Source organism: Labrus mixtus, chromosome 21 (genome assembly GCF_963584025.1).
Source record: "Labrus mixtus chromosome 21, fLabMix1.1, whole genome shotgun sequence".
NCBI classification, from domain to species: domain Eukaryota; kingdom Metazoa; phylum Chordata; class Actinopteri; order Labriformes; family Labridae; genus Labrus; species Labrus mixtus.
In genome coordinates, this window is record NC_083632.1 from 2,361,057 (window position 1) to 2,383,058 (window position 22,002).

At 43.2% G+C, this 22,002-nt stretch overlaps 1 protein-coding gene across 1 annotated transcript; it reads right to left on the reverse strand.

Annotated features, from left to right (window-relative positions):
* Positions 1 to 1,466: 1,466 nt before the first annotated feature.
* On the reverse strand, positions 1,467 to 21,869 carry LOC132955099 (snake venom metalloproteinase-disintegrin-like mocarhagin). The gene is made up of 23 exons (XM_061027787.1): positions 21,744 to 21,869; positions 21,515 to 21,621; positions 20,932 to 21,005; positions 20,740 to 20,815; positions 19,766 to 19,842; positions 17,953 to 18,157; positions 16,772 to 16,837; positions 16,621 to 16,683; positions 16,371 to 16,540; positions 16,208 to 16,289; positions 15,837 to 15,979; positions 14,969 to 15,155; positions 14,433 to 14,522; positions 9,079 to 9,277; positions 7,844 to 7,946; positions 7,357 to 7,522; positions 7,186 to 7,266; positions 6,992 to 7,076; positions 5,216 to 5,336; positions 4,972 to 5,131; positions 4,705 to 4,752; positions 3,892 to 3,942; positions 1,467 to 3,256 (listed from the first exon to the last, which is right to left on the reverse strand). The coding sequence occupies exons 1-23, from the start codon at positions 21,778 to 21,780 to the stop codon at positions 3,128 to 3,130; spliced, it is 2,520 nt and encodes an 839-aa protein (XP_060883770.1). The 5' UTR covers positions 21,781 to 21,869; the 3' UTR covers positions 1,467 to 3,127.
* Positions 21,870 to 22,002: the final 133 nt, after the last annotated feature.

The following is a 22,002-nucleotide window of genomic DNA, read 5'->3' on the forward strand; positions in this document are numbered from 1 at the left end:
TCAACTCCCCCTGACTGAAAGCTGAGCTGCACCCGTGTTTCAGATCTTAGTCTCACCTAATTTGCATCTTACATTTACACAGTTCTGAATCCAAGCAGGGGCGTGTCTGCACTTTTCTTTGACTTGGGGGGGGGGCAACGCTGGCCCAACGCTGGCCCAACGCTGGCACTGACTGATGCAGCGGTGATGATCAATCATTTACCCTTTCTAACGTCACCAATCAGATGTACTTTATAACACAAGCTAATCGCTACATTAGCTTCATTTTGAGTATTTTTGATTTACTGTCGCAGATCCGCCTCACCTGCAAAGTGTCCCACCATTTCCACACCTGTGTTCTGCCCCTGATCTGCCATCATAGGTAGTAACAGAGGTGTAATAGGAAGGAGACAGCGGCCAGGTGTATCTCCCGCTTTCTGCAACGTTATTGGAACGACACACTTGGTCACCATGATTACGCCTTGCGCTTGGGATGCAATGTGTAACATGCAATTTCAACATGCATCCATGCAGACTGCATTCTGTCAGCGCCATGTTTTGCTCTGTCCGAGATCACGAGGGAGTGAAGAGAACAACGTGCAAACAACATGATGCTTTGTCGTTCAGAGGTTTTACCGTCTGGTTGTTAAATCGATTGGAATATGAGTCCATATATTGTGTTTTATTTTGAAACTAACCGGATGCGTGCGTTTCCTTGTCTGACTTCCTGTCCGGGTCGATCTGTTCTGTCCAGCTTGAATCGTGCTTGCAGCGTGCTCCATCCGAAATGAAGCGAAGCAAAGTGGCGCCACATGTCACGCTCCACAGACGGATTATGCGTGCTGTGGAGAACACAATCATCGACTAGCGGGAGAAAACGTCGCTGAAGTTCGCAGACTATGTGGAAATTGCGGGTCAGTGCTGAGGCATAAGGACGGCTGTCCTTCAGTACGGCTCTGTTGAGGAATCGCAGCGGGACAGTAAAGGGTTAAAGTGATTAACAGCTAAGCAGAAACAGACTTTAACATTTCCACAGCGAGGATTCATCGTATCGTTGACGGTTAAAAGAAAGAAGGATGAGATTAGTTTTTTGAGAGAGAACTATTTTCACATGTAGCACACTTTGGCCACAGGGGGCGCCAAAATCAATACAAAGAGAAAGTTTCTCACAGTAGCTTTAAGGCGCTTCTTTCATTAGTTTCAGCTCTAACGTTTGCTTCCCATGACTGCTGAGACTCTGAGTAACAAAGGAAACAATAAAAAGTATTTTTGTATGCAGCTGTTTTAAGAGGACGTCCAGCTGATCTGACTCACTGCTGCTTCTCAGCGCGTTTCCTCCATCCTCTCACTGGAGACCGACAAATCTTTAATTATCAGCCAACACATGTAGACACAGCAGGACAATGGAAGACTCCTCTGAAGGTTAATGAAAACATTTCTCAGGAAAAAGACAGAAAACAGAGCACAGAGGATCAGAAACAACCGACTCCATAGAGAGGGAATGTTTAATCATTACGCAACTCACATCATTAAAAATCAGCAGATAATCAATCCTTTGTCATGTCGACTTCTTCACAGTGATGCATTATTCAATCTTCAGACGCCATACTCGTGGATTTAAAAAAGTGCTCTTTATTTGTTGCAACAAAGGCGGTCTTGTTGGAGAGTGACACCTACAAGGTATAAACACCCGGTGACCTTTCCTCTACAAGTTATCAGTGCAGTAAAAAAAAAAGAAAGAAGGAAATACTGGCTCCTCGAAAACCTGAAGACATAAAACACACACACAGATCATCTGAAGTGTGCAAAGCTTTCCCAAACAGTGCGTACCATTCATTGGTTTTCAAGTACAGTGCAAAGAAATGGATTTGTGTAGAAGGCACGGACTGGCTTTAGAGAGTTCAAGCTGGCCACAGACATGAGGACGCTTTTCTTGATTTTTAAATATCTTAATCCTCCAAACACACAAACTTAAGACGACTCGGCCAGACAGAGAGACCGCACACACCTGCAGTTTGTAGAAACGACGACTTGACTTCAGAAGAAAAACAAATATGGAGGACGACCGACATCGCCCCCCTGCTGAGTTTTGTTTTACAGCGAAAAACAAAACGGTTGAGATCCTGGATGAGAAGACGGATCATGAGCGGCTTTATACGGTTTGCAGAGCGAGCTGAGGGTGAGATGTCGGAGTACCCAACGCCCGGTTGCTTGCTCCCATTGGCTGCTTCGGGTATGACGTCTGAGGCAATCCGATCTGGAATTGTAAATATCAAACGTTCGATATTTACAGTTCCGACTCGATGGGAAGCAGTAAAAATAATCGTAGTGACATCACACACTTTAGGATTCTTTGGACAAAAAAATGGGATATGGCAAGCTCTCAATCAGGCCACGCCCCCTGATCATTGTCGGGGGCAAATCAGGCCTAAAATCATCTAATGTGTGGCCAGCTTTAGGGAGTGTAAGAAAACTTATTTGGGTGGAGAACTCGTAGAAAACGATTACCTGAATCTGAAGCGTTGACTTATTTTTCAATGAAAACTGGAGTAAAGTTTAATTGTCGTTATTTGACAATTAAAAGTGAAGAGATGCCGAAGTAAAAAAAGTCACAGATCACTAGACTCAAATAAATGAAGTGAGGGAAAACAGTGCAGCATTGAGCGGATAAAGAGACGGATATTGGAGGTGGAGGAGACTGAAAACCGAGCTAAAAGAAAGAGAAAAGTGAGCGATCAGCCGGAGGAGAAGCGTTCACTCGTACCTGAGCGGAGCCGGAGGAGGCTGCATAGACTCTCCTCCTTTGTGCGGTCCCTTGTGTAACGTTTAATAAATAGAAGAGGAGACATCATGTGAGCATGTTTTTGCTCTTTGGTAAAAAAAAAAAAAAAAGTGAAGTATAACTTAAGGTTCAAATACAAAGGAAGCATACAGTAGACGAGAGCGTGGCAGCACCAGTTCATGCAGAGTCTCCCCCTGCAGCTCAGATTCTCTGGTCTCATGTCATCAAAGACGTCCTCAGTGTGAGCAGCCGGGGTCACGCACATCGTCTTTTAAAGGCTCTGCGTTCACACAAGTTCGATCCCGCTCTCTCCCTCTGAAAGTACAGCTGCAGTGTGGGCGTCAAACTGGATTCTCTTCAAGAGTTTCATGCTGGTTTGTGAGGTTGTGGCTTCACGGGGGGCAGCGGAGGAGGGCACTGTTTGGGTCTGGCAGCCGGAGGAGGGCTGGGCTTGACCGGAGGTACAGGAGGAGGAGGAGGATGTGATGCATTACTCTGAAAACAAAAAGGGAGAAGAATGTTACACACGTTAACAACATAAGAAGTGTCGTCTTCTGCACCTTTTTTTGGAGATTTGGAATAAGTGTTAAAGTTTGAGTTGCAGTAAAACAAACAGCGGTCTAACGCATGCTGCAGCTTTAAGATAAGACTGTAATGTTGTAATATTTCTTTATCTTTTAGTTGAGATGTTTTTAAAGTCGTGTGATGCACTTTTCTTTTTTTTCTTTTTTTAATAGTCACACCCAACAGACAAACAAAAACACGAGGTACACTGCACCTCTCCATAAAAACAAAACACAGCAAAAAAACAAAACAAAGCCCTTCCCGCCTCCATCAACCATCAAACCAGTTCCAGCCCCCCCCCCCCTCTTTATAAATGTAAGATTAAAAAGATAGTAAACAAAAGAGTCAGTTGAACATTTGCAAATGAACATGTTTCATCTAATCCAGAAAAGATGAAAATAAAAATTGTGTGAAGCACTTTGAATCACCTCGTTGCAGAAACAAACTCGACTTTAAAACAGAAGAAAAACATCTCGATCTTACAAAAGAACTCAAACATCAACATTTCCACTACTTACAACCCAAACCCGAGGCTCTAACGCTCTGAGCGAGGGCGGCTGACTCACCTGAGTTTTACTCAGAGGGGGTAAAGGTTTACACGGAGGTTGAGGTTTTGTCTGTGGAGAAAAAGAGATAAAAGGAGATATTTTTTAAACCAGCTGCGCATCACTGTGAGATATTTTTTTATATGTAAATGAACGTTACACTGAAAGGAACGCTCCCTGCTCAGAGTTTGTCAGTTTGTTTGATTCTCAAAATCATGAAAATCTAAATGAGTCACAGTCAGCTTTTTTCAGACTGAAGCCACATCTGTGGTCGGCTGGGCTCTCGTTTCCTTCCTCACTCTGAGCCCGACATACTGCAAATATACCGCGGTATGACGGCGGCTCGGTGGTTACGTCGTAGTATGCCAGGTCCGGCTAATCTGGTTTCCTGGTACGAGACAGCTGACGTTCATGTGATTCATTTTGATTTTCATGATAAACTGATCTGATGCAGACTGAACATTTCTCCTGAATCAGAACGACCTCCGAGTGATTTTAACAGACATCAGATCTCATTTGTTCACAGCTACCTCTGAGCCTTTATTAAACAGGAAGGTTTAATACTTGTGATGTTTTTTAATATAAACGTTTAGCAGGAACATTTTTGTGTTAAAAGAGTTTGGAGGTCAGAAAGTGTTTTTGGTCTGTTTGGTGGCATTATATGAAATTTATCTTTTAAGCTGATGAACACCTGAATGAGGTTCCTCCATGTTTTATTTAATTTGCCTTCAGAACTTAAGCAGCAGACTGAAGTCTCAAACTCTGAATGTGATCCTCAGCTTGCATAAATCATTAGATCACATCTCATCTTCATGGTTTTTTTTTAAAGCTTACCGGCTCGGCCTGCGAGGTCGACGACGCTGCAGACGGTTTCTTTGGTGGCTGTGAAACAGAAAAACACACCATAACTATAACAGCACACACACACTCTCTCTCTCTCTCTCTCTCTCTCTCTCTCTCTCTCTCTCTCTCTCTCTCTCTCTCTCTCTCTCTCTCTCTCTCTCTCTCTCTCTCTCTCTCTCTCTCTCTCTCTCTCTCTCTCTCTCTCTCTCTCTCTCTCTCTCTCTCTCTCTCTCTCTCTCTCTCTCTCTCTCTACCTACCTGTGGAGCCGGTCTGCAGGGACTCACAGTGACCATCAGAGGAGTGCACACGTGTGTTGCCGTGGAGTCCATGAAGGTGGGCAGGCTGATCTGAGGTCTGTCTTTCACACTCGGCTCCTGGAACATCGGGTTCAACTTCCCCTGGGCCGAGTGCACCTTCCTGTAAGTGACGAGTCGAGTGAGAGTCTGAAACCAGCAGGCGCACAGCGGACCACAAAGAGCTTCGAGGAGGAGAACACGCTACCTTTTGCAGATGTAGTTTTCCTGTTTGTCCTTCTTGCAGCACATCAGCCCCGCGATCACAGCCGTGATCAGCAGGAGGACGGAGAGCACCGCACACACACCAGCGATGATCACACTCTGGCCTGCAGACACACACGAGGGGGGAACTTAACAGCTTCATTTTTAAACACTAAACCCTTTTGTTGTTCGTGACCTTTTTGATCTCGTGCTGCTCTTGATTTACTGCATTCATGTTTATTTATAAGTTTGTCTTTCACTATCTGAGCTCATCGTTAACCTCGCCTGCTGTGGTTTTTTATAAGTATAAACATGTGGCTGATTCAGTCCACTCCTGTGGCTTTCACTGAAATGCCTCAAACACCATGTCATGGATTTCCATGAACTCTGCTGCAGACGTTACACGTCCTCAGAGGATCCACTGTTATTACTTTTAATGAGCCTGTAACTTATCATCAGGTCTAAAATCAATGAATTATGTGGCATGTGGTTCGACTGCTGCCCTCCTGCATGTCTGCCCCTCTCTCTCCTCCTCATAGTTCCAGTCTCTCGTCGACTTTTCTATCAATAAAAGCAAAAGGACAGACTCCTGATAGTCCCACTTTGCAAGCTAACATGCTAAACTAAGATGGTGATTAACATTATTGTTGTTGTTTTCATTATTTGGTAAAACGCACAAACAAAAAGCTGCCGGACTCTCAGATTTCACAAGTTTAGTTTGGGGTTTTATTCTGGTGAGAAAAGACTTCTTGTTCTGAGGAATTTCACAACAATGTTGGCCGCTCTGTGGTTTGAAGTCTCTTCTTCCTCTTTGTTTGTAATTCAGCTGTTTACTCTGAACTGTTGCTCAACAACCACTTGGCATTCTTTTGAATATTGTGCTGCAGCTTCTCGCTCCTTGTGCAAAGGATGACACATGAGAATCAACTCCTTACTTCATATTCTGTTGTTTGTTTAAAAGTTGATATTCAGGGTGGGTTAGCTTAAATGTTCTTAAAGGTTGGTTTCACATTAGGGACCCCGACCCGGATCAGAGTACGCCTGACCCCAAACTCTCGCTCATCTGATCACAGACGTGCTGTACTCAGGTACCGTGCTCGAGTCCTCTTGAAGTTGTGGTCTCTCTCGGCCACCATGCACGTGTACTCGAGTACGGGCCGTGTGAGATGTGAACACAACCGGAAGAAGAGCGATATATGACGTCATTCTGATTGGCTTCTGTCGCTTCAGAAATCGTCATATCCCGGGACCGATTCATCCTCTTAGCTACGTGGTGGATGAGGAAGTAGGAAGAGGAGTCGTTGTTGGCATCTTAGAAATAACACAAACATCCACAGTTAGCAGGAAGGACTCAGCTCGCAATTGGTTGCCATGGTTACTTCTTCCTTTTTCTGCTTTTTGGTGGATTTGCATCTGCCACCTGCTGTATCGGACTGTGAACATATGCAAGAGTGCTCAGGTACAGGACGAAATTACTAATGAGAACGCAGACCAGCGGGGGAGGGGGAGGGGGAGGGGGGGGAGGGGGGGGCAGTCGTGTCCGGGCAGGGTGAAAACGTCCTAAGTAAAAAGGGTTTGGCTGAGGTCACTTTTAAGATCTAACAGGAGCTCTGGATGAGGTCAGCACTGGAAGAAACACAAGATCAAGTCTTGATGAATCATTCATGTTTCTTACTGGAAGAATGATTCAACCAGCAGCTGTGACCTGGTTTCTTTTTCCTGACCTTCATAAAACCTGCTCATACATTTCAAATCTCTCCTAAAGAACAGCGTCCTGTACCTTGAGGTAAATCTGCATACTGGATGTCACAGTACGGCGGCGCCCAGCCGGGGTCACAGCTGCACTCCTCCTTGTGATTACACACCTACAAGGACAATTCAACAACACACACTGAGACAAAGAATCCAGAACATTTGTGCAGAAGAATCTCAATGAAAACAGCTCAGAGTGTTTATCTTCCATAACTCTCTCACCCCGTTGTTGTTGCATTTCTTCGCACAGTCCTCCCTCTTGCCGTAGACGGATACATCCACACACCTGTTGTCTGAGCAAACCTGAGCACAGACGTGTTTGATCATGAGCAAAAACATCCAACAGAAACAACTGAACTTCACATAATCCATCTCCCCGCTGAAGGTTTTTACCTTATTTGGTCCACATCTGGTTCCTTCTGGCACCGTGTCCATGTTTCTGGTTTTGTCGTCGTCCACGGCTACTTTACACTCGAGGCCGTAAACGGTGTAAGAAGCTCTTTTACCCGTGATGGAGTCTCCGCCTCCGACACAAAACATAGATCCACACTTAAGATTCCTACAAGAAAGAAAGAGAAACAAACAGATCAAGAACTTGTCCAGACTTTAAGTACACTTTTTTCATCTTGTCTGATCGGGAAATAAACGATCTCAAATATAAAACATGCAGTAAAAAGTAACAGAGCAGTTTCGGTCATACAGCGGTTGTTGTCAACAGACTGTTGCCATGGAGACAGGACAGAAGTGCAACGCGTTTCTTCTGAGCATACATGCTAACACTCCTGAGCGTAGGCCTACAGCTAGCACTTTTCTGCCCGTGAAAAAAACTGGTATGTGGACACGGCAGCCTAAGCAGTTTATGTATTTGGAGGATACATACGGTCTAGCACAGGAGACGTAGCCTGTTCTGCTCCTCCCACAGTTAGCACCTTCCTCGCCTCGTTTGTTCAGGTCAAAACACATATCCGGTCCAACTCTGCTCCCTGAAGAAACAAAAGAGACAATCATAGATAAACTCTTAAAGAAACAGCAGCGCGTTAAAAGACATTTAAAAATCAGCGGTGTTAAAAAAAAAGAGCAAAATTTTAAGAAAGTTTTGGTTCTTTTTCAGCATGAGTCTGTAGTCACAATATCTGCTAAACCAGAGAAAAGCTGTCATGAAAGAAAAAAGCAATAATCTAGTAATCATGGGCGTCCTACAGCCCGCCACACACTGAATGATTGTTTGAAGGTCGTGGAGGAATGTCAGCTCACACTGAATCATTTAAACTTAGGATGCGGGCTGTGAAGGGGGACTTCAGGCTAAAGGAAGGGGGGGTCTATTGGAAGGGTGTCTAAAGACCACTTGAGGCAGCAGACGGGAACAAGGAGCTCTGAAGGGTTGCAAGGTTGTAGGAGGTTTTGGAGGCGGGGAGAGTTATGAGACAAACAAAGACAAACTGTTAGAGGACTCAAACAGAGACAGCACTTTGGAAATATCTCCTCACAGCTCCTGAATCTGACCCATTTCTCCTCCAGGAGCAGCCTCACCCATTTCTGTCTGAAGTCCTTCAGAAGCTCCTCAGGTGTAGGTGAGATCTGCCCTGACTCGCTGAAGATGTTGGACTTTGTCTGACTGTTTTGACAACACTTCCAAAACATGCTCAGCCTCCCTAACAAAAGGCTGTACCTGGAAGTCCTTGACCTGACCTGGAAGTCTGCACGTCCAGTCGATACTGTGTTTTGCTGACTCAGCAAAGGCTCATAAAGCATCACCGAGGATACCGAGGCGGTAGCTTCATGCGATCCCATCCTTAAATGACTCAAGTGAGAGCTGTGTCTCTGCTCTCAAAGATTGAGTTCATGAGCTTTGAGGATCTCAAAGAAAGATCTCAAACTCGGATATGCATACACTTCCTTGTAAATGCACAGGCTACTACTTTCTGAGAGTGCTATATGATCTGCGGTTCTCTCGATACAAATCTGTTCTAACTGTGACTCAGACGTTATCAGAAATAACTAGAAAGATGTGTATCTACATCTCTTTGAGCCTCAGCGTGTGCATTCAAGGAAGAAAGAGGAAACACTTAAAGCCTTGTTTTCATATATTTTAAACCTGCAGCATGTGACGTGTACCTTGTCCAAACAGCCTCCAGCAGTGCTGCTCATACGTGGGACACCGGCCGTCGTAGCAGTAGCCCTGCGCCTGCTCGTAGCACGGTTTGCCGTTCAACTCGAAGCTGTCTTCAGGACAATCCTGCGACACTCCCGTGCAGTATTCAGGCAGGTCGCAGTCTCCCGACGTCTTCCTGCACACGCTTCCAGACACTGCAAACTGTAGATTAAAAGCACATTTAAGAGGATTTATATCCAGCAGATGTCGCCCTTGAGCACCAGCATGAAACCAAAACAACTTGCGCTGCATTGTTGTGTTAGCATGCTAATGCTAGCGATCTTTATTATGCTCGTATCTTCACACTGCATGTAAATTTACCTGAAATGAGCGTGATCTAGAAACACAGTTAAGCAGTGAGTACAGTATGTTATTCTTCTTTTCTCTAGTCCCTCAATTAAACAACTTTTATACACGAGGGGAGGAGTCAGCCGGCCGTCCTGGCGATGTAAACAAACTGAAGATAGGACTCTGAAAACTCTGAAAAGTTTTACACCCATTGTAGACAGTCATGACTCACAGAGTTATTTTCAGAGGAGATACTTGATTTATATTATATTTAAGAGTGAAAAATCACATATAAAGACTTTAAGCATATGAACACAGTGAATACTCTGAGGAAAGCAGATGAAACAACTTAACAACAACCCCCCCCCCCCCCCCCCCCCCCCCCACACACACACACACACACACACACACACACACACACCCACACACCCACACACCCACACCCCCTCCCCACTGGATTGTTGATGGACGGTTTGCCTCCCCCCACCCCCTTGCTCCCTATCCCTCTTCCTGCATTTTATCCCATCTCTCCCCCTATCCCTTTCCAAGCCCGGCGCAGTCTAGGCCTGTGAAGGCTGTTTCGTCATGAGCCGGGGATCCAGCCGAAGATTTCTGCCTTTTAACAAGACAGTTTTTTCTTACCACTGTAACTTTTGCTGCTTTGCTAAAGTGCTCATGATGGATAGGCCGGATCTTTGTAACAGCAATAAGTAAGGTATTTTACCTGCTTTTTGTAACATAACAATGAGTAAGGTATTTTACCTGCTTTTTGTAACATAACAATGAGTAAGGTCTTTTACCTGCTTTTTGTAAAGTGTCTCGAGATAACACTTGTTATGAGTTGACGCTATACAAATAAAAATTGATTGATTGATTGAACAAGAAGCCAGTCAGCTTAGCTTAGCACAACGATTGGAAACAGTGGGAGATAGCTAGCCTGGCTCAACCTCTGCCTGCAGGCTCCTCCGAATCTTACATAATAAACCTTTAATTGTATTTAATTAATTCATGTTTATTCAAGCCTTGTGGCAAAACTGAACTAGTGCTGCTGAAAAGCATCTGTTGATTACCATCATTTAATGTTTATCCGATAAATCACAGCTTTCCATGAAATACATCCCATCCACTATGAGTCTAGCCTCCATGATAAATTAGATCATTTCACAGTCTAAAACTTGATTAAACATCTCAAACCAATGACACACTGTTAATGATGAACATCACTTGTACAGTATTCAAACAACGAACCCTTTTGAGCACTGAGGACAAATCTGTGTGAAAGAGAGTCTGTAAGGCCCTCTTCACTGAAAGTGTTTGTTTGAGGAGGCGCTGCTGCTGGACCTCCTGGATGATAGCCTGACGCACTTAGCTCACGAGGACAGCCCAGGCTCAAGTCAACAAGCATAGACAGACCAGTGTTAATTACCAAGAAGAAGGGTACTCATGTCCTCCACAAGACAGAATAACAACAAATGATCAGACAAATGATCTGTTCAGAAAGTAGGTGAAGGTCAGTCAGTGCAACATCAACCCCAAGTTTAATAAGCAAAGAATCCCTCTGCACCTTTAAGAAAAAGCTAAAGACCCAGCTCTTTCATGAATACCTACTAACTTAATGATGATGGTCTCCATATTATTGATGATGATGATGGTAATGACGATGGTTTTTGTTTGATAACGACGACTTATAAGATGGTTTCTATACTGATTAGAGCTCTCAAGAACTGTTATTTTCAGAAGATATACTTGATTTATATTACATTTAAGTGTGAAAAATCACATATAAAGACTTTAAGAGGATTTCATGTGAATTAAAAGTGAGCGAGCAAAAGCAGAAGTTACAGTGTGTGTTTGAGTTGTGTTTCATGTCTCGCTCCACCTCTTTGGAATTGTCATTAGAGGAAGGATGTGGTGAGTTACATGGAGTCAGCAGCATATCGCCCTCTGCTTCCTGTTATTATTGAGCTGCTGCTGTTTGGCTGTGGATCGGAGACTAACCTTCTCCTGGAGCCATTTTTTAATGCCCACAGTGATAATCCAGCAGCAGGGTGTGTCTGCATGATGAAGCCTGTCTGCTGCCTGCACTCACTGGATTGTATTTTTTAGTTTTTTGTTACTGTGCTCAGTGTAAAGTTGGTGTGTCAGAACGGCCGTCCCCGGGTTTGATCCTGTATGAACAGCTGCTGGATTAATGGATTCATTTGATAAATCCTACTGTCTTTGAGGAACATCAGACTTTTTCTCTTGGGCCGCCATGATATTTCTTTCTACAGTATGGACTGGTACAGAAGTTCATGAAGACATTCATATCTCGGAGGATGAATCCTTCACTTGACCCTGGTGATTTCACACTTTTCCTCCTGAGTGTCTTTACACATTAAGTCATGAAATGTGTTGCAGACATTCGTGCTTCCAGAGCATAAATCCCACTGACTTTGGTCTTCTCCTAAATGTTTCTCTTGTGCAAAGTTTTCACATATTCAGGTTGAAATCTCATAACACATAAATATGGCAGATTAGCACCAATGTCTAGATAACAGAGACCACAGAGGATGAATCCTTCTGTATTTAATGATCCCTTTAATTTACAGTTTTACCACCCTTATTCTTTGAGAACAGCGACTCTTTGATTGGATGTCATTCAATGGATCAAATTAATTTAGTACAGAAAATCTGGAGACTCATGCTGCCAGAGGTCAACTTCTTCGAGCCACACGTGTTGCTATCAGATTCTGTTCAGTCGTTCATGTCACTCTGGAGAGACATTTGAAGGTCTGAGACTCTGATGACCAAAACCAATAACCTCATCTTCTTTACTTCCTCTTTAGTGCTGAATTCTCTATCCTCATTGGAGGAGGCCTGAGGTAAACCCACAGGCAGCTCCGGTCTTTAAAAGCAATCGCCAGGCATCGCTTCCTTCTCTTCAAGTGTTGTCTGCTGACACCCGAGGATAAACTCTTCAAGTGTTGTCTGCTGACACCCGAGGATAAACTCTTCAAGTGTGGTCTGCTGACACCCGAAGATAAACTCTCCAACAAGATGGACTCCAGCATTTGAGACAAACCCTTTCCTCCTCTTGGCTTACATAGGTTAAACTCCAGAGCTGAGGTTGCTCAGTATAGGTAGCTCTTCACATGCTGAATTCAAGCATCAGAGGATTCAGCTGACTACTTCCACGGCATATTTTTAGGAGTTTTGGGCGCAATCAGATGCTATCAGGTTCGAGCAAAAAGTAGAGTTTCTTTCCTTTGATTTTTCGTAACACGTCATTGAACGCAACTGGACAGGAGCGCTGAAGGAAGCCCACTGATCCCTGACTCCACAAGGACACATAAAGAACTCGGCTCCTGCAACCAGAAGACCCTATAGAGCAGCGCTCTGGTCGAAGATCTGAATCCCGCTACCCTCCTCCTACATCTGCCACGAAGGAACCCTGCCTGAATCTGATGATTCAACATTCAACAGAGTGACGATCTAACCAACTTTGCAACGATCACCAGGAGTTACCCCAAGTAAGAGCTTTGGTCTGGGCAGAAATAGTTTCAGAAATAGTTATGTTTCTTTTATAACCACTGGTTATTAGGCATCATTGTTGACGAGACGTCACATTCTGTTTATTATCTGTTGTAAGCTGCTGCATTTGTTTTATTGTGATGAACTGCTGTGTTCACCTATGTATGTAATGCTATGCTAGTTTACCTTCAGTCAATGGCTTTCACAATCAGAAAGACCAGTGTACCCGCCGTTGAATCAAAGTCCGGCCACTGGCTTTCTGGTGTTTAAGTAACAGTTACTGAACTCAGCTCAGAAAGCTCAAACTATTTCAAAAGGTAGCCACACAGCTTCCTTTGTTGTCCACCATTTTGTTACCATGTGACGAAGCCACATGGTGCTCTCTCCGCCATCTTGTTTTCTCTCTCTCTCTCATCTACATACACACACACACACACATTTACACCTCATCCACAAGCCTTGCTTGATAATGTTTGTTGCTTAGATTAGTTTATAATAGTTATTTGTTTGATTAAGTTCATTGATTTTGGATTGATGTTGCTTTGTTTAAATAAATTCTGTTATAATTCAAGAGAGCAGTTGTTTGTGATTACTGGTGTATTTGCATTGTGATATAAGCTGGGTGCGAGGGCTTTGTGTACGGATTTCACGCCTTCAATTTATTAAATATAGTTATTAATTATTAATAATATTAGTAATTAAATAACTAATTTGAGACTGATTTGAGTGATATTTTGGTTATATTTCCCGGAGTACAGGGTGGTGCCCCAAAACGAGATTAAACATAGTTTAATGATATTGTTATTTATATTATTATTAATTAAATATAATTATTAAAGAATATAACCAAAGTTGACTTGATACAACCCCAACATCAGCAATTATAAATTAACACCCTGAACTAAGATGGTGAACGTGGTAAACATGTGACTTGCTAATCAGCAGCAGTTTAGCACGGTGTGATCGTGATAGCATGCTAACATGAGTATTACGCTCTACCAATGAAAGGTGTCTGATCCAACCTTCACAACAGGGTCCTAAGACGCTGACTAGACTCTTCTCCTCTGTCGCCCCCCCGGTGGTGGAATGAACTACCAAACTCCATTGGATAGTTTTGTTTGATAACGACGACTTATAAGATGGTTTCTATACTGATTAGAGCTCTCAAGAACTGCCCTCAATGTTGTGCTTTGCCTCTGGTCACTTCCTGTCAGCACCTGTGTGTCCAATCAGACTCAAAGCTGATCGTTTGCTCTTACTGACATTGTTCCCTTTTTTCTAGATCCTTGCTTGTGTTGTTCTTACTCTCTGATGTACGTCGCTTTGGATAAAAGCGTCTGCTAAGTGAATTGTAGAATTGTAGTATTAAGCTGAGAGCACGTCCATGCTGCCTCACAGAGATGCTAACATGCTAACAGATCAACCTCAGGTTTATAAAACATGGTCTTACTGTGTTTTTCAGCTGATTATAATAAGAGACCTGTTTACAAATGCACATCGTGTTAGCAGGATTTACCTGGCAGTTGTCGCAGCAGAGTCCATGGGCACATTGGGATCCTTCAGTAAGACGGCACGTCGATGCATCACAACAAGGATTCTTGCATTCCTATAAAAACATTCTTTATCAGTTCAGTCACGCTTGTGTATCCAGATACACCCAAACATTAGAATGCAGAAGCTGAAACTCCTCTGCCAAGAACAGTGTGCTGCTATAAGACATGAGCACAGAGGAAAACTATTTTAATTTGGAGGCCAAACTCCAGTTTTCTAAATTCCCTGAATCACCCCTGCCTTCTCTTTTATTAGCTGCAACCTCACACACACACACACACACACACACACACACACACACACACACACACACACACACACACACACACACACACACACACACACACACACACACACACACACACACACACACACACACACACACACACACACACACACACACACACAGGAAACCACACCAGGCGGCTAAAGGATGCACTTAAACTTTCCAAAGTCCAAAAAGAGTAATGTGGGTCATTAACCCTGATCTGAAGGTTTTACCTCCACAGTGCCACAGTCACACTCCTCTCCAGGGTCCAGCAGGGCGTTTCCACAGTGAGGGCCCACAGCGACGGTCTTAACGGAGCCGGGTCGGGTCAAACAGCTCGGCTGAGCTCGCTCCATGAACTCAGCCAGCTGCTCCACGCTGCAGCTGCTGAAAAACTCGGGGAAGGCCTGAGTCCCCGTCCTGAAGAGGAACAAACGGGGATTTCATCAGAACGGCAACAAACTCAACGACAAGATGAAGAAGGAGAAGTGGGAGCTCAAACGCTACAGGGACTAACACCAAACATAGTTCATGTGGTACACTGGGGTTGGTTTTTGGGGCTGTGGAGGATGCTTTAAATCCTCTTAAAGGCTTTATATGCAATTTTTTCATCCAGCAGATGTCGCCCCTTGAGCACCAGCATGAAACCAAAACAACTCACGCTGCATTGTTGTGTTAGCATGCTAATGCTAGCGATCTTTATTATGCTCGTATCTTCACACTGCATGTAAATTTACCTGAAATGAGCGTGATCTAGAAACACAGTTAAGCAGTGAGTACAGTATGTTATTCTTCTTTTCTCTAGTCCCTCAATTAAACAACTTTTATACGTGAGGGGAGGAGTCAGCCGGCCGTCCGGGCGATGTAAACAAACTGAAGATAGGACTCTGAAAACTCTGAAAACATCACAGACAGTGGGACTCAGAGTTATTTTCAGAGGATATACTTGATTTATATTACATTTAAGTGTGAACAATCACATATTAAGACTTTCATTTCAACTTCAAATATCTGCAAAGCCCAAATCAAAGATTAGGAGAATCCACAGAATTTGAATAAATGGATTTTCTTATTTTTTCAGACATATAAAGACGTCGTTACCTGAGCTTATCGGCCATCACACAGTTCCCCGAGCTGTAAGACGGACCGCAGACACAACCTGCAGCGTCATGAGACAAGCCGAAGTTATGCCCCATCTCATGAGCGATGGTGGAGGCGAGTCCTATCGGGTTGTTGTGATGATCCTGGAAGAGAAAGGGGTAAAGACTTGTGTAAATCAGTGAACTGAAAACTCAAAGTACTTGGTCTTTTTTGATTCTCAGATTTTTTTAAATATTCAAAATCCAAAACAAAAAACACCAACCAGAATTTAAATTTTTAGACACTTCAAATCCACTATTACCCCTTTTTTATTGCTTTTAAATTCAGCAGAACATTTCATACATACTAACACAGTCCAGGGTTGAGCATACCTGATTGACTCCACCTGAGTTCTCAGTACACATGGCAAACTTGTTTGCAAGTCCGACTGTGTCTCCTTCAAAATCTTTTCCCCTGTTGAGAGAAAACAACGTCAAACATCGGTCTGACCTGCAGTTCAACATGCAAAACGTTTTTTTAGAAACTGAGCCTCACGTCACAAACTGAGCGTTGTCGTGCTTCACCCTCCGCAGCAGATCAGACTGACGCCACATGAGGAAGTGATCCAGAGCGATCTCCGAGTTATCGTCGACGTTGATGAAGTTTCCGGACGACCAGATCTCCAAACCCACCAGCATGACGCGGATGTTCAGAGTGCGATACAGCTGTTGGCAGAGGAGGAGAGCGTGAGGAGAGAATTCAAACATCCAACACAAGAAACTCAAAGAGAGAGAGGAAAACAAACCTTATCGATGTGATTTACAACTCCAAGGATTCTGGATCGGGTCTCACTTCCATATCGTTTATACTGCAGGTCAAGAGAGGGAACCAATGAGGGGAGAGAGATCCAGAGACAGAAGGGATCGTTGTAAATTCATTCTGAAGAGATTATTTACCTCGGCGTTGTCCACGACCACAAACAGCTCCACAAACCTCTGCGGACCTGACACTGGTTTTGTTTTCTGAAAGGAAAAAAAAGTAGAACAGATCTAAGGGCTGAACGATGATGTCATACAACCAGAACCGAGAGTTTTTTGTTTTCAAGACGACTCTATGATAAAAGTCTCGTCTCGTCTCGTCTCGTCTCCCTACTTTGTTGCGACCTATGAGCCAAGTTGTGACTACGCATCTTCTTTTTTCTCACTTAAATTCGCTCCTGCAGGGGGCGCTGGTGGTGCAGTGGTTAGTGCGCGCGCCCCATGTTTGGAGGCTGTAGTCTTCCAGGCGGGCTGCCCGGGTTCAAATCCGAACTGTGGCTCCTTTCCTGCATGTCCTCTCTCTCTCTCTCTCTCTCTCTCTCTCTCTCTCTCTCTCTCTGATTTCCGACTCTTTCCACTCTCCTATCTCTACAAAAAAGCCCAAAAATAAATCTTTAATATAAATTTGTTTCTTTGCTTCTGAACTTTGCATTTTGTGTTTCTGTAAAGTTTGAAATAAAGTCATTATCATTATGAATGTGTCTGCATGTTCAGACAGTTTTAGTTTATCAATGACTGAGGGGGGAGGGGGCAACATGGTTCAAATATTCCTCCACTTTGCATGTCATGTTGTGTGTTAAATTCTGTATTTTCAGGACAGACAATCAATCTTATTTTGCCAAAACCAACAAATCAAAGTCTTTAAAGAGCTTCACCACAAAAACAATGAAACAGTCACGCTCATTGATTTGAAACTGTGGCCGACAGTAAAACAAGCAGGGATAAATAAACTGTCATAAAAACTTCATGGCTGTGAACAGGATGTTCCTGTGAGTCAGTTATCTTTCCTACGATCACTTGAAGTCATCCACGTCCTCAGACTGTGAGTGTGAGAAGTTCAGGACAACTTTTTGAGATGTGCTCGGAGCCCCGAGCTTTGTTTAACAAAGATTGTGGTTTCTACTTTGACCCAGCTTCATACTAAATTATTCTTAAACCCAGAAGGCTTTGAGGAGGTCGAGCTCTGCTGGTTTCACCTCGAGTTTGTCCTTTATCCTCTGTGAGGGTGTTACAGTGTTAAAGTGAAATTCAGAACTCAGATAAAAAGGAAATAAAAACTCTTGTCTAAACAGCTAAATATTATTAAATGAGTCACCTACCCATGATCTGGACCTGAAGAGGGCAGCGGGGCTCGGGTCCCGGTCCTGGTCATAAGGCGTGGTGGTGTTAGCGTTGGAGGAGGAGCCACAGCCGACACGGCCGCTGACCTTCAGGTGCTCCGGTCTGTAGACGGCGTGATCTCCGTCGTCAGAGCGTCCCAGAGGCTCGATCAGGTAAACCTGCTGCCGCGCTCGCAAGAAACCGCTGAAAATACAGAAGAAAAAAAACAAGAACAAGGTGTTTTAATTAAAGCGTCCTGAGGTCAGTCGGCTCTTTAAATATTAGAGGACATTTTAAAATGCCTGCTGTCTGAAAGGTGCTACATCAAGAAACTTTAATTTCTTCTTCTCTATACAAATTATTTTTTTAATTCTTTGACAGCTCCCTTAATCTAAGTTAACGTCTGCACTAAAGCACCTACGAGTTGTTTCATTTCACATCCACTGTGTTTCCTTACAGACCTGCAGTGTTACTTTCTTAAAAGTGATGCAGCTGATGATTAAAAGAGCAGAAATGTGATTCTATGCAGGCTGTAAAAAAAAAGGTTTGCCTCCAGGATTTCTGTAAATTGTCCTTCGTTTAGATAACATTTCATTTCAAACATTTATTTATTCTCAGAAGGACGCTGAGGTTTCCCTCATGTCCAAAACCGTCGAGATTACAAGAAAAAAACACAACAAACACTCAGTGACAAAAACCCACTGAAAGAGATCCATTACAAACATTTACAATTTGAAACAAAGCAGCTAGAAATCAAATCCCCAAACTCTGGCAGAAAAGGGGAAATTCTTTAGAGTTAGCTGGAGGGCGTTCCATGAATTTGAATGAAATGAAAAAATGAAAAAAAATGCAGATTTACTGAGTTCAGTAAAAAGCTTGAGGGACTTTAAGAACAAGCCAATCAGAAGAGCTCCAAAAGGTCTGTGATGTAAGGGGGGAAGTTTACCAATTACAGCCTTGAAAATGTATAAATAAAACCAGTGTTTGTCGCGCCTCTCTTCAAGAGAAGGCCGACCGACCCTCTCATACATACAGCTCACAGTGATGAGGGCCAGACCTCTCAGCGGTTATAAACCTCAAGGTGGAGTGATAAGACGGCGTCAAGAAGCTGCAGCGTGTCTATAAATGACATCACTGTAATCCAGAACTGATAAGAAAACAACTTCAACAATGTAAGCTTTCTGGTAGGCAAGACCGACTCATGTGTATGACACAGAGGCGATTCAGAGTTCTTTACCAAGCTGAAGAAAACGTGCTGCAGCAACAGTTTACCACCAAAGTAAAGGGGGAAATTATGTCAATTAAAAAGACAGAGACATTGAGTGTCAGGTAAAAAGGTGCAAAGATATCAACACGAAAGGAAAGGAAACAAGGCAAGTTTATTTCTATAGCACATTTCAACAACAAGGCAATTCAAAGTGCTTCACACAAGACATCAAAAAGCATCATGACAGAGGAAAGAAAAGAAACATATAGAACATTTAAAAATCACTGAAATTATTAAATCTGAAAATATGTTCAAATAAAAATTATTCAAATTAATTGAAGTAAAAATATAAAAAAAGAGTTCAAAGTTACAGTGCAGAGTTAAAGTTTAGGATCTTATTAAAGCTGTTTAATGAAAGGCAGCTGTAAACAGGTGTGTCTTCAACCTCCATTTAAAAGAGCTGAGAGTTTACAGTGTAGTAACAAACATCCTGATTACTGAATAATATGAAGAAACACGTTTCTCAAGTGTCTGAGGAAGTTTTTCTGTACAGAGCGCAGAGTGGAAATTTACAACCCAGAATAAAAGAATCTGAACTTCCTGACCTGATTCCTGAACAGATCCCGACGCTGACTGAGGAGTCCTTCATGCCTCTGACGTGGCCGTGATAGAAGCAGTGCTCCTGGATTCAAAGACAAAACATCCATTACATGATTTATCATTCTTCTTACAGAAACAAAGAGTGCCTTTGTGTTTTTTTTTATCTCCTATCAACGTGTGAATAACACCATGTATGTCATGTGAGTCACTGAAACTTCACACTGATAAGGTGACATGTAGACGTTCTTTTATGAGTCCTGTAATCAGGCGACGTGTATTGAATCTTCTCTGCAGGAAGTCGAGCAGCTGATTGCAACATGATAACGGTTTCATTATCAAAGTAGAGACTGGGAAAGATGAGAGTTAGAGGTATAAGAAGAAAGAAACACACTGAAGCTGATAAAGTGATTGAAGTACAGGAAGTTAATCATGGTGGATTTGTTCTGCACATGAGAAATCAGAAAATGTCTTTAAGAAGGTAATTCCCGATAAGTCTGGTAAGTGTCCATGCCTGAACGCCTCAGAGGTCGCGCTGTAGTGCTTCAAATCTCGAGATCTTTTGAAGGTCTCGGTCTCGTCTAGGAATGTAAAGCATTTTTACTCAGTCTCAGACTGGGCGGACTGCAGATATTAAATCAAGACCACCACTGAGAGGCTGTTTTTCCAAGTCATTACTGAGATTAGAAGGAAAACACCTCTCAGAAATTTTCTCTCGTTTACGGCCACAACCTTCCCGGGGTTACGACCTAAGTGAGTGACACAAGATGAGGATTTTTCAGTGATTTTCATGGTCTTGGTCTTGTCTTGGTCTGGATCCCTAAAGGTCTTGGTCTTGACTCGGTCTGGATCCCTAAATGTCTTGGTCTTGTCTCGGTCTGGATCCCTAAATGTCTTGGTCTTGTCTCAGTCTTGGAGCACTCTGGTCTCTGTTAGTCTGGTCTTGATCACAACACTCCTCAGAGGTAAATTAAAGTCTCACCTGGTTTGGAGACGTCGTCACCCGTTCTCCATCTTCTGAATAATGTGTTTCAGTGAAGTCTTTCCCGATCAGATTCCTTTAAAATACAGACAGAAAGGGACTGAAGCAGGAGGTTTCATTTCTCTTCATAATAAGATCATAAAATCCCAATGTGTTGAAATCATCTCCTTAATTAAAATAATACATGTGTACCTGTTTTTTTCCAGATGAATTGTGTAGTTCCTCCCTTCGATGGCCAGCTCATACTGAACCGTATCAGGATACAGCTGGTAAAAAAAGTGACCCGTCAGTCCAACAGAACCGATTTGTAGTCGTCACATTTACACCAATTAGAAGCAGAAGACGTTTAAATATTCTAACGTAGGTAGAAGGAGAAAAGCCACAGGAATATAAATAGATAATAGATGCTGCGTAGGCGCTTTATCCAGAGAAAAGGGATCAGTGAGCAGAATATCAACTTCTCAGGGTGACATCTTTTTTTGCAATTATTTCACTTACACACAGCATCAAAACCTCTAGATTTCAAAATAAAAGTTAAATAGTTGACAGGAATATTTGCCATTTTCTAATTAAAAGCCAAATTGTTTCAGCTGGACTTCCATAGGCTGTTTGGTTTTGACTTTTTCATAAGCTTTTAATCGTCTTTGTTTGCAGAAATAAATGAATTTATAAAGCTGATTAATACACGGAAGTAAAAATCATTTTCCCAGTGAGCCAACCACTATGTCAGGTGTCCGGTATGATGGATGGGTGAGGGGGGGTAAGGTGTGTTCACCTGTGAGTCCTGCAGACTCCTCTTCTGTCTCCCAGGAAGTCTCTGAGGTCTGACAACCTCATACCTGTCCACGTGAGAGAGCATCCAGGCGCTGTGCACGAGACAAACTACACAACAAATAAACATATTTAACCCTTAGTGTCCCGTTACAGTACAGGCGGTTTAATGTCATAATCAACCGGGACATTTTTCCGAAACAATGTCCGCATTAAAAAAAGTAAAAACTTACCCCACGTCAGCCACAGTGAGACCGTGGAGGCTCCCATTGTCGATGCTCTCTGCCCGGGCTCTACCCTCCTTCTACCCGTTACTTCAGCGTGAGTCACCGTGAGGCAGCTGTTCCGTTAAAGCTCCGCCCCCCGGTTCGCTGTTATCTCCGCCTCACATATTTACCGGAAATGATAACTGGTCAAGCGAGCTGGGATAATATAATACACTCGAACAAACTTCCGTTGTCATGACAATTAAAATAATTAAGATGTGGCTAC